The 13,435-nt window shown below is 43.5% G+C and overlaps 1 protein-coding gene across 9 annotated transcripts in view; it reads left to right on the forward strand.

Annotated features, from left to right (window-relative positions):
* FRMD4B (FERM domain containing 4B) overlaps positions 1-13,435 on the forward strand; it is a 322,972-nt gene that overhangs the window by 215,195 nt on the left and 94,342 nt on the right. For all 9 annotated transcript variants that reach the window (XM_082637923.1, XM_082637922.1, XM_082637926.1 and 6 more), the window contains one exon: positions 10,345-10,429. In XM_082637923.1, the coding sequence (XP_082494049.1) occupies positions 10,345-10,429 (85 nt within the window). The remainder of the gene's footprint in view (positions 1-10,344; positions 10,430-13,435) is intronic.

Raw genomic sequence — 13,435 nt, forward strand, 5'->3', positions numbered from 1 at the left:
CAAGGCCTAAATAAATAAATAAATAAATATTAAAATATTCCAAATGCCAACAATGAAGATGGTTTCAGGAAGTGATGGCATTTTTACAGGGAACAATTGATCGCTGTAATAAAAGACATCAGATGAAAAGGGACATTGCATTTCAGAGCTCCCCCAGAAGGAGAGGGATTGCATATCTGAATCACTGTAGGAAAATTTTTAAACAGTCACCCCTCCAACCCCCAAAACCTCTGCATTCCTGGCCCAGATTCTGATACCGTGCGCTGGAGACGGTAAATGGGATCTTGGGCAAGTTGTTGTGAATTAAAAAGGGATCAAGGGACACAAAATAACTTGGCAGAGTATTATGCAAATATAAGAAAATGTCATTTTTTAAATTGTAGCGTTTATGAAAAAGAAAAATACCATACAGTTTTGCTCTCCAGAAGTTTCCTCTCTATTGAAATGTAGCATTAACCCTGTGGCAGGCACTTGGTTAGATATTTGACCTGTATTGTCTCATTGATTCCTGAGCTAAACACTGGGGTCCTACAGATTTGCAGGGAAAGACTTTTTTCCCAGTTCATATCCCCCAGGATGCAGGGAGCAGCTCAGAAACACATGCCGCTTCTGCATGGAAGGAAGAAAACATTTAAGGTGAATGCACTTGGTTCTCTCTTTATGAGCTTCAGGATTAAACCTTTGTCTTTGCTTTAGTTATAAAGTCTCAATGATATGTGCTAACTATGTGTGTAACACATATGTGTATAGACGCCCCATAATTTATTTATGCACCATAATTCATTTAACCCATCCTCTGTTTCCCTGTGAGTCCAAACGCCCCCAGGCTGCTGGGGGACTCCTCCAGCCCCAGGGTTGTTATCTGCTGCTGTAAATTATCATCCACAAACACATGGGCCTCTTTGGTAATGCAGCCCAGATGTAAGCATTTGAAAAGCTTGATAGTGAGCAAACAGGCATTTAATTCTCAGGGGGTGGCGGGGAACTGCGTGTGACCTCATTGGAAAAGCTCCCATCCCCTCGGGGGCGGGGTGGGGGGGGCAAGCCGAGGTGGCTCTGGCTGGTACCACCCAGCTCCACAAAACACCAGGATCTTGGGTCTTTTACCCCCCTTATTCATCGGACTACCTCTCGCTTTTTTTTCTTTCTGGTCCTCCCTCTCCTCTTCCCCTCTCTTCTTCCTATTTCCAGATCTCCTTTGCTACGCGCTAAGACTGTAAGTGGCCACTCAGAGGTACCCTAAGTATTGTCTGTCTGTGATGCTTGGGGGTGAGAATTTGCCGCGTGTGGAGGGTCCTAATAGGAGATGTGGGGAAAGACTACTAACTTTCTGTCAAAGTTGCTGCAAACACAGAGCCTTTGAAAGACTTTTTTCAGTCTTTTAAGCACCCCTTGGCCTGGTTCTGGAGCGTTCGGCCTTTAACTCAAGGAAGCATTATGACTACAACTCGTGGGTCCACATCATTCCACCTGATTTTTTTAAAGAAAGACAAATATATGAAATACAGCCTAACAGGTAAAGAGTCTGGTGAAGAAATAGATTTATTGATATAGAAAGAAGTTCCCAGTATATTCTAGGGGAAAGAAGCAGACCACAGGATGGCACTTAAGGAAAAGATATGAGTAGGAAAAAAGTGTAAAATGTTAACAGTAATTTATCTCTGAGTAGAATGATTGTGGGAATGACTTTTGCTTGTCTATATTTTTTTTTCCTACAATGAACGTATTAAGCAATTTTTTAAAAATGCAAGTGTGAAGAGTGATAAATGAAGAAAAGGTAAAATGTTTGTGACTGGGTAGCCGTGAGTTATTTTACAGCTATCAAAGAGTAGGTAATTTACAATAAGGAGAGGACAGGAAAGTCCACCTCTTCCCAGAGGAATGTGATTAAAAAGCACCGAGAAATAATGGGTTTCTCCAACTTTAGGCCCAGCAGAGGTATCTGAGGCAGATGTGTGAGTGAGCCAGAGCTCTTTGCACATCACCACACTTCCATCTGAACAATATCCCAGAACCTGGGGAAAAAGTCTGTTAGTTGCCGTAATATTGACCATGACCTCCTGGCCTAACCCATTCTTGAACTTCCAGGCAGTTGGTAAGGGGCCTTCGTCTTTGAGGAGTCACCATCCTGATTCATATGAGAGTTCCAGAAAGACACAGAATCCTTCAAAACTCAATCCCGATTCCAGTTTCTAATTTATTTTATTTTATTTATTTATTATTATTATTTTTTGGCTGTGTTGGGTCTTCGTTGCTGCACACGGGCTTTCTCTAGTTGCAGTGAGCGGGGGCTACTCTTCGTTGCGGTGCGCGGGCTTCTCATTGTGGTGGCTTCTCTTGTTGTGGAGCACGGGCTCTAGGCACGCGGGCTTCAGTAGTTGTAGCATGCAGTCTCAGTAGTTGTGGCTCGCAGGCTCTAGACCACAGGCTCAGTAATTGTGGCTCGTGGGCTTAGTTGCTCCACGGCATCTTCCTGGACCAGGGCTCGAACCCATGTCCTCTGCATTGGCAGGCAGATTCTTAACCACTGTGCCACCAGGGAAGCCCCCGATTCCAGTTTCTTACAGAATTATATTTCTGTGTGCTCCCCAATCACATATCAGACAGTGTTTATGGGAATCTGCTCAGTCTTTTCTGTAATCTGTCCTCAGGGTGACATCAAAAGGGCAGAAGGAAAGCATTAGTATTATGATGGGTGAAAAGGCTGTAGGGTACAGAAGTTCAATGCTTGGCCTTTATTGCACGGTTTCTCAGTAGCAGTACTATTGACATTTGGGGCCAAGTAATTCTTTTTTTTTTTTTTTTGGCCACACTGTGTATGTAGCATGCGGAATCTTAGTTCCCTGACCAGGGATTGAACCCGTGTCCCCTGCAGTGGAAGCACAGTGTCCTAACCACTGGACCGCCAGGGAATTCTGGGGCAAGGAATTCTTCACTGAAGGGAGCCATGCTGTTCTGTAGGATGTTTGCAGCACCCCTGGCCTCTACCCATGAGATGCCAGGAACACTCTCCAAGTCAGGACAATCAAAAAAATGTCTTCAACATGGCCAGATGCACTTCACTCCATCCCTTAAGAACCAATGCTTTAGCATTGCTCTTGGGTTCTAACCCTAACTCTCCTGTGTATTACCTGTGTGGCCTTTGGCACCCTCTGTGGGCCTCTTTCCTCACCTAGAAAATGGAATAGGAGCTTGTGGTAATACACAGGGTTGTTGGAGGATTATGCATGTTAACATGTAACGAAGACCCTCAATAAATGTTAACTATTTTTATGATATAATTAACAGAGGCTGCCTCAACCACATGTTCAATGGGTAAAAAATTCCTTAATGTGATATACGGCTACTGTATATGGAAGTTTGGAGACTGTCTGGCTTGGGTCTGACCCACTCACTTTACTGGGTGGAAGATTTCATCATTTGTCTCCATCATTCGCTAGTCCCAGCCATCCCCTCCCTGAAAACTTAACCTCTCCTGCCTCTTCCTGTCTCCTTCTCACAGCATCTGTCCCTACTTTGCTCATGGTGGACGGGAGCCGGCTATTTTGCAGTTTGAAGCAAGCACTTGGAATTCACCACGGGACCCTAATACTTCACGTGGCCTGGGGCAGAAGACTCCCTCCCCGTTCAGACAGGTCACAGCAAGGCCCTTACCCTCCTGGGCCTCCAGCTGTTCCCTGGAGAACTCAGAAAGAGTCACAGTGTGGGAGAGGAGTGACAGGGCAGGTTTCCACAGGCTCACACCTGCAGGGCCCTCCCTAGTTCTCCTTGGGACGCCTGGAAATGCGGAAGTGAGGTAGAGTTTTCCTGGCAGGGGAGCACATTGTAGAAGCAAACAATTCTTCCCGTGGGGAATCCTCCAACAGTGCACCCCTCCCAGAGATGAACGGGAACATATGGGACTCTCAGAAGTTGTGCATGGTCGTTTGGAGAAAATGAAATACACTTAAATTATACCGCTGTCGGGCTTCCCTGGTGGCACAGTGGTTGAGAGTCCGCCTGCCGATGCAGGGGACACGGGTTCGTGCCCCGGTCCGGGAAGATCCCACATGCTGCGGAGCGGCTGGGCCCGCCGCTCCCGTGAGCCATGGCTGCTGAGCCTGCGCATCCGGAGCCTGTGCTCCGCAGCGGGAGAGGCCACAACAGCGAGTGGTCCGTGTACCGCAAAAAAAAAAAAAAAATTACACCGCTGTCTTCGTGCATTATAAAGCAGGACTATGAGGTTGCAGGGTCATTACAAGCAATAAATACAGATCCCTCTGCTCGGGGTGTGGAGTAGGACCTGCAAGAAATCTACTTAGGCAGGTGGCTGCAGTGAGTGCCTAAAATTACCCACAATAACTGAACGAAACCCGGAACGAGGCGTTTGAATGCAGCCCTTACGGGACGCCAGTCACCAAGTCAGCGTTGTTCAGAATGTGAAAGAATTGAGTCATTCTTGCCCAATTCGCCTTCTTTGATGCTATCGTTCAGACATAGCAAAGATTCTGGAAAACAAAGAAAATATGCCCAGTTGGGGAGATAAAGTGGTCAGAAGAATATTCGTTTCAGAGTGGTTTCCCATTCTGTCAAAATGGACACCTTTGTATAGCATGTTGCTTCCTTGAGAGAAAGAGCTTAGGAAAGGTAACTGGAATTTCCATTCTTGTTGTTACAGCTGAAGTTTTAAAGAGGTTCCCAGCTAAGTGTGCACCTTTTGTTATATTCCCCCTGGTAGGCAGATAATAATAACGTAGTAATAATCACCACCGCTCGCTCATTGACCGCTGAAATACATGCCACCCACTAAGCTAAGTTGAAAATATCTCTCATGTCTCTGGTGTGGAGGCAAGTAGGGAAAGGGAAGCACGGAGAAGCCGAGCAGCTGGATCAGTGTTAGGGCTGGACTTGACCTAGTTATCTCCCCAACTCTGTGGTGTTGACTTTTTTTTTTCCTTTTTTTTTTTTGGCCACACCATGCAGCTCGCAGATCTTAGTTCCCTCACCAGGGATTGAACTCAGGCTGTGGCAGTGAACGTTCAGAGTCCTAACCACTGGACCACCAGGGAATTCCCTGTGGTGTTGACTTTTGACCGTGATGAATAAATGCCATAGGAGGAAAACATGGGCCACTACATGGCAGTGACCATTAAAGGACAGCCCATCCCAAACAGCCAGAGTCTTCTGCTTTTCAACACACGTGTATTGTCATCTCGCTGACAGGCCTGCCCCTCCTCCAAGCCAGTTATGTCATATCGTTGAGGTTGATGTTCTGTTATCACCGATGATCGGTTAGGTGAACACCTGTCCCATCAAGAAAGGGGGGGAATGCTAATGGGAGGAACACGAAAAGCAGAGACAAAACCTCTTCTCAAGAAGGCAAATTCTCAAGAAATTACACTTGTTAAACTGCTTGAGGTCTGTCTCCAAAACATACGCCTAGCCCAAAAGCCTGGGTTTGTTTAGAGGCTGAAAATTGAACCATGGGCTTTGACTTCACAAAATCTTAGTGAAATCACTCACAGTAAGCACGCAGAAGGGAAACAATATCCTTTTGCCAAAAAAAGGGCTGAAACAAAAGGTCTTTATTTTATGTCTGGGATAGTCCGTTTCATTTCATTAAGAAGCCCTAGATTTTGTTTTCAGTTCATGGTACGTGTTGATCGGTGCTCCTGAGGAGCCATTCTCCCGGAGGACCATACATACGTACTGTTCATATCCTCTGTAAATATAAAGTCATTACAGTGGCTCCCTTGAGGGAGAGATGGGATCGTGGATTCAGAGTGCAGGTAATCGGATGCCTAGGCAGAAAGGTAGAAGGCAACAGGGCGGATCGCCAGAAAGTAGCGGGGAAACAAGATAGGGACCTGTTTACTGGAACTAGGATATAATCAGGGACCTGAGCTTCAGAAACAACAGGAACCCAATTTCTAGTACAAAGGTAACTGTGCAGAATTGGACAAGCCAGAGGCTGATTTGGTGCTAAGCCACCCAACTCCCTGCATATGGTTTTTTAAATTCTTGAAGATTAGCAAGAGGTCTGGCTAATATACCCTCTCCCTGGAATGCCCTTCCAACCTTTGTTACCTGGTGAACTCATGCATTCTTTAAGACTCGGCTCAATTGTCTGAGGGTACACCGTGTCCTGTGACACTTAGCCCTCTGGATTTCAGTTTGGCAGCCTTCTCCCTCTTGATTCATAAGCTGATTTAATGGCATGCCTCCCTTGGGCCCCATGGCATTGTGTACCTTTTATACTTCATTGTGATTGTTATTGTAGGAAAGCATCCTATCATACTGGTTTGAAATATGAACTTTGAAGTCTGGAAGGCCTTAGTTTGAATCACGGCTCCACCACTTTCTACCTGTATGGCTTGGGGAAGTTGACTTTACATGTCTATTTCTCAGTTTTCTTATCTGTAAGATAGGTTCATAACTTGCTACCTCTGGCATCTGGTTGTACTGAAGTTAAATGAAAGGATGCGTGTAGAGCCCTTTGTATTGTCCCTAGCATGTGGGAAGCCCTCTAGTATCCAGTAATTTGGATTCTTTGGTTTCCAGCAAAATAAACCAATTGTGGCTAACAGAATTGAAGGAAAACTGGACTAACAAAGCCTCAGAAAATATAGGAATCCAGGCTCTGCAGGGATCTAGGGAGCAGAAACCAGTGGACAATTTCATCCGGATACCACTGGCAGAACAATAGGCTCCAGCAATCTTTGATCGATAGGTCATTGTAATCATATTTCTGTTCCAGGGTGAAAGAATCTGACTGGTCTAGCTTGGGTCACATGCTCATACCTTGGAGAAGGAGTTCCAGCTGAGTAAAAGGAATGTGCTCAGCTGTTTTACATCCAGCTGGTGATCCTTAAGGCTTTTGCATATGTGACTCCCGCTAAAGACCATTGCAGATTTATTTATTTAATAACACAAGCACAGGATTAAAAAAAAAAAAGTTTTGAAGACAGTGGCAAAATGTGAATGAAGATCAGAATCTTAAATATTAAGGAATTATGACCTTTGCTAGTGTGAAAATTCATTGAAGTTATGCTTTTAATACGATGCCTCTCTGTTAGAGATATATATTGAAATAAGTAAAAGTGAAAGAATTACCGAATCTTGGCATAGATAACAGACCCTGAGTTCTCCTAATCTGACCTGGGACTCTTACAAGGCAGGAAGACCCTTCCAAGACTATTTTAACTTTTTAAAAGGTGTTTCATAGGTTGATCCAAAATCTATCACTTTGTATTTTTTTGGTCCACTGATCTGGTTCTGACTTTTTTTTTATTATTATTATTTTTTTATTTTATTTATTTATTTTTCGCTGTGTTAGGGCTTCATTGCTGTGTGCGGGCTTTCTCTCGTTGCGGCGAGTGGGGTCTACTCTTCGTTGCAGTGTGCAGGCTTCTCATTGCAGTGGCTTCTCTTGTTGCGGAGCACGGGCTCTAGGCGCGTGGGCTCAGTAGCTGTAGCTCGTGGGCTCTAGAGCGCAGGCTCAGTAGTTGTGGCGCATGGGCTTAGTTGCTCCGCAACATATGGAATCTTCCCAGACCAGGACTTGAACCTGTGTCCCCTGCATTGGCAGGCAGATTCTTAACCACTGCGCCACCAGGGAAGCCCTGGTTCTGACTTTTGAAACAATAGAGAACAAACGTACTTCTATTTTACTTGTTTCTGCACACAATTATTTAGGGCTTAGCTTTCCTTATGAATGCTGGTTGAGTGAACAAGAGAGGCATCCAGAAGGAGGTTCCACTGAAAAGCGTTGTCTACAGGAGTCAAAGGGACACCCAGTTCAAGACCTCCTCCTGCCTGTGCATGTAGGCGGATCTCTAAATTCAGTTTCTGCATCTGTACAATGGGAATAATGATAGGTATCTCCTTCCCAGGGCTATTGTGAGAATTAAATGAAACAACGCATGGAAAGCACTCAGCATGCGACCCGGCACATAAGTAAGAGCTCAAGAAACATTAGCTGTGATCCTGCTGCTGCACTTTCAGGCTGCCCACCAAAAACCTGCCCATCTTATCTCAGTTGACAGAGATAAAAATACTTGTAAAAGCAAAGGAAGCAGGGCAAAACCATCACCACCTAGTTGAAACAGAAGGTCCTTCAGGAAACTTAGTTGCACAGGTCATCTCAGTCCTGTGGCGGCAGCAGGCCTTGAATCCGCCGTCGCAGGGACTCGCTACTCTTGGTGCCTTTCTCTACCTCCACTGTTTAGCTCTTGACCTGTCTCTCTCATCTCTCAGTCTCTCTAAGAGACCGTACCTGATGGGTTTGTCCGTTCCTTACCCCATATAAGGAGACTCTGATGGGCTGATCTCTCTTCTTCCCAGCCCACCTCATAGGATGCTCACCAGCTTACAGACTGGTTGCCTTTGACTCAGGTGACTGTCCTTGATCTGTCTGGCCATGGCCAGGAGACCGAAATTGATGGGAGAATACTCAGATTATAACTAACTCTTGGTGAAAGCCAAATTATGAATGTTTATCACATTACCACAGAGATGCTATTTACCTATTGTATTTTCTCCACCTGGATTTCTTTTTATCCTATAGAATCCTATTTTTTTCCCTAGGCTTCAGATATAGTTCAAATCCCATTGTGTCCTATCAGCTTTTTTTTTTTTTAAACATAATGCAATGTTTGCCAAGCCACACTGGTTAGGATTTCTTGAATTCCTACCACGTGCCAGGCACTGTAGTGGGCACTTCATAACGGTCCTCCTAGGGCCATCGTCATCCCCACTTTATAGACAAAGAATCTTAGACTCAAAGCTTAAGCCACAACTCCCAGGCCACATAGCATTAAATTCCAGAAAATGGATTTTTATGAACAACTGTTAGTTTTTATTGTTTTACACCCTTTTCTATTATCTCATTTACTCCTTCCAAAACCCTGTGAGGTAAGTGCAGTCATAACACCCATTTTAGAAAAGACACAGAGACGCTAACATTCTTGCCCAAGGCTACACAGCTAATAAATGGTGGAGCTGGGACTCCATATTCTATGTTTCAGATTCCCAAGCCTGCTTTTCCCTCCAACTCTTCATCTCCCCCTCCTGCCTTAATCCTTAACTTTCCCTTCTCACACACCTAACACTCATAAATCTTCGTTAAGCTCACTTATAGGTGAGATAAACCCTTGTAAGTGAAAATATAAAGGATTTATTCTCTTTCTGGAACTTCCCTTGATGATTCAGCATTAAGGGTGGAATTTTTCAAATGATTTGACCGTCTCAGTGGTAAACTCTTTCACGGCCTTTTTAAGCTGCTGGATTTATTTCTCAAACGTTTCCTTATTGTGGAAAGGGAGGAAAAAATAAAAAAGGCAAATGCCCAAGGCCTGTCAGGATTTTGCAGAGCTAAGGACAAGACTCCCCCCACCCCGTGCCACTTCAGTCCGGGTTTATCTTGCCTCTCACCAAGTTGAGAGCACGTTCTCTTCCAGGACCCTAGCTGTGAGCTCTCTTAGGGTATTATGTCTCTTCATGCATTATTTATCAGTGGGGCTCCAACAGTAGAGAAAACCTTCTAGGCCTCAGCTGGCGCACTCACCCATGCCAGAGCGCCTGCCTTCACCAGCCAGCTTCCACAGGACGGGATGAGGAAAACACAAGACTCTCCTCCCCTCCCCACCTCTTGGTAGTCAGCTCTCTCCTAAAAGAGGGACCTGGCCTCTTAGACTGAACGAGCAAAGGCCCAGAAAAGGCAGTGCAGGGAGCGAGGCCCAGAATGCCCTGATTTGCATGAGAAAGACCAATATTAAGTAGTATGAGAGCTCAGCTTCCAGCCAAAGGGAAAGCCTGGAGCCTGGAAGGATGAGAGGAAAGGAGAGAGGGTGCGATTGAAACTCTCCTGGTGGATGGGGGTGAGGTAAACGTGGGGCTCTCACACCCACCCTGAGTCTGAAAACGACAGAGCCACAGGCCTCCAGGTTCGATCATTTAGTAGTGCTTACTCAGCAGACTTCTGTTTTCAGCCCTCAGAGCTCAACTGGGCTTTGTTTCGAAGCTGTCTCAGGTATTCTGAGCTCCCAGGATGTGTGTCGAAGAATGGGCAACCAAGAGTAAAGTTGGCTTTGCAGTTGGTGACCATGTTGGATTTTTCTTTAATTCACCTTCCAACACACAAAAGCCTTCTGTAGAAGATGTTATCTGCATGTCCACGTATATCCACATAGATTCATACGTACACACAGCTGTGCATACGTGTTGCAGATAGCTTTTAAGAGGGAAATAAAGCACAACCATCCCCTAGTTTCTGAAAATTCTCTGCGAGAAACTACATGAGGAAATGGAATCATGCAGAGAGAAGGGAAGGAATCTGAAGGAACCAACTTCTGTACTGTTTTTCAGGTTTTACATCGAGAGCATATCATTCCTGAAGGATAAAACCACCGTGGAGCTGTTTTTCCTGAACGCAAAGGCCTGTGTGCACAAGGTAAGGGCCCCATTTGTTATGGTCATTGACAGACTCCAGAGGGACTGGAGAAGGAGGGAGCAATGGCAGGGCCTTTGTTTTCATGTTCAAATGGAGAAAAAAAGGGCATAATCTTTTTCCTTGACATATCCTTCCCCACCAAACAAATAAACCAAAAAAAAAAAAAAAAAAAAAAAAGAAAGAAAAAAAGGCAGTTCTTCTCAAATTCTGAGTTGGGAAGACAGCCATATACAGAGGCATTGTGCTCACACAGAATTACCACGGCCTTAAGTGCAGCTCATACTCCACACGGAATGACCCAGAAGGACACAAAGATGGATCATGCAGACTGTGATCGAAACCTCACAAAAGTCAGGCCAGAAATCTTTTTTAACAGAATACGGCCTACATTTATCGTAATTCAAAACCAATCTTCTTTAGGGGCTTCTGCTCAAAGCCATGTGTTTTAAGGCAGAGTCTCAGTTACCCGTGGGCAAGGGACCTGTTTTTTGCTTTGTTGTTTCCATCCAGTCCATGGAGGATACACAGCTTTTGTAAAATTCAATGCACACGAATTGCTAGAAAAATTATCCCATGCCTGGATGTTGCAGCCATGTCCGTCAGATTGCTGTCGAAGTTGTAGACACTCTCCATTTTTATCATAGCTCCTTGCAGATAAGCGTTGCTTTAAAGGCCTCTAGTCTGGCCTCCTCAAACCATACCCTGCGCAACGGCAGGGAGTCTGTGGGCCAAGACAGGCTCAGCTGGAGCCCAGCTCCTCCCTTCAAGGTTATGTTCTCAGTGTTGAGGATCTCAGATCCCACGCCTGCTTCCAGGGCCGGTGGGAACCCCTTCTGCCCATATATATCACCCTAAATCTGAGGGGTGGCCAGAGACAGCTGGATGGTGCCTGGCCTGGAAGGACAAGGGGGCAGACTGGGGGTTAGGACACCTGCCTTGGTACTCCTCCCTCAGCCCCCAAAGCGGTAAGGGTGGCCCACTGCACACATGCAGCTTTAATTAGTGTAAGACTCAGCAAGGAGCAGAATTTTTGTTGTTGTCGTTTTTGTTTTAATAGCTTTATTGAGATGTAATTGACTACGTAATTTTCTACGTCTTATTAGAAGTAATACCCTTGAAATGATCACTACAATCAAGATAGTGAATATAGCCAGCAACTACAGATCTGCTTTTTCTCACAGTAGATTACATTTTCTAGAGTTTTATGTAAGTGGAATCATACAGTAGATAATCTTTTTGTCTTTTTTCAGTGAGCATAATTGTTTTGAGATTCATCCATGTTGCTGCATGTATCAATAGCACTTTGCTTTTTATTGCTAAGTAATATTCCACTGTATGGCTATACCTTACATTGTTTTGTTTTTGTTTTTTTGGCCGCACTGCATGGCATGCAGGATCGCGGGATCTTAGTTCCGCGACCAGGGATTGAACCCGTGCCCCCTGCAGTGGCAGCACGGAGTCTTACCCACCGAACCACAGGGAAGTCCCTATACCTTACATTGTTTATGCATTCACCTGTGCGTTTTTTTTTTCTTTTTCTCCCAGTTTTACTGGGATATAATTGACATATAATATTGTGTAAGTTTAAGGTGTACAGTATGATGATTTGATATGTGCACATATTTCGAAATGATCCATTTACCTGTTGATGAACATTTAGATTATGCAAGTTTGGGGACTATTACAAATAAAACTGCTATAAACATCCATGTACAAGTCATTGTATACACATATACTTTCTTTTCTTCTTGGGCAAATACCTGGGAGTAGAATGGCTAGGTCATATGGTAGATAGATTTAACTTTTTAAGGTTCTGCCAAACTCTTTTCCAAAGTGGTTGTTCTATTTTAAATTCCCACCAGCAGTTTATGAGATTTCTAGTTCCTTCATATCTTTGTCAACACATGGCGTCAACATCTTTTCCTTTTTAGCCATTCTAATAGGAGTGTAGTAGCATCTCATTGCTGTTTTAATTTCCATTTCCCTGATGACATATGATGTTTGAGTGTCTCTTATGTGCTTATTTTACCATCATTATATCTTCTTTATGTTTGAATCTTTTGCCCAATTTCTTTGGGTTGCTCTTTTCTTCTCATGAGTTTTCAGAGTATATATATTCTGGATATAAGTACTTTATTGGTTATATGGATTACAAATATTTTCTCCGAGTCTGTGGCTTGCTGTTCATTCTCTTCATGTCTTTCAAACACTAAAAGGCTTTTATTTTGTTGAAGTCTATTTTATCAATTTGTTCCTTTATGGATTGCAATATTGTATCTCAGTAAACTTTGCCTAACCCAGGGTCACAAAGATTTTCTCCTGTGTTTTCTTCTAGAAGTTTTAGAATTTTAGGTATTGCATTAGGTCTATTATCCATTTTGAATTAATTTTTATATATGACACAAAGTTCAGATTGAAGTTCTTTTTTTCTTTTTTTTTTATTCAGTGGCGCCAGTGCCATTTGTTGAAAAGGCTGTCATTTCTCTATTACATTGCCTTTGCACCTTTAAGAAAAATTAGTTGTCCATATATGTATGGGTTTACTTTTGGACTCTGTTCCGTTCCATTGACCTATTTGTCAGCCTTTATGGCAATAATATACTGTTTTGATTACTGCAGCTTTGAATTGTGTATTGAAATCAGAACAAACCTTAACTTTGTTCTTTTTAAAAGTTGTCTTATTTATTCTAAGTTTTTTGCATTTCCATATAAATTTTAGAATCAGCTTGTCAATTTCTACCCAAAACAAACAAACAACCCTACTGATACTTTTATTAGGATTGCATGAATTCATAGACCAAGGTGGGAAGAATTGACAGTTTAACAACATTGAGTCATCAGACCCATGAACAAGATATATATATATCCATTTATTTAGATCATCTTTAGTTTTCAGTATATAGGTCTTTTGTTAGACCTGTCCCTATGTCTTACATATTATTTGATACAATTGTAAATGGTATCTTTTTATTTCAATTTCTGAATGTTTATTTTCAGTATATAGAA

The sequence above is a fragment of the Mesoplodon mirus genome (genome assembly GCF_964341445.2).
Source record: "Mesoplodon mirus genome assembly, chromosome: 12".
Taxonomy (NCBI): Eukaryota; Metazoa; Chordata; class Mammalia; order Artiodactyla; family Ziphiidae; genus Mesoplodon; species Mesoplodon mirus.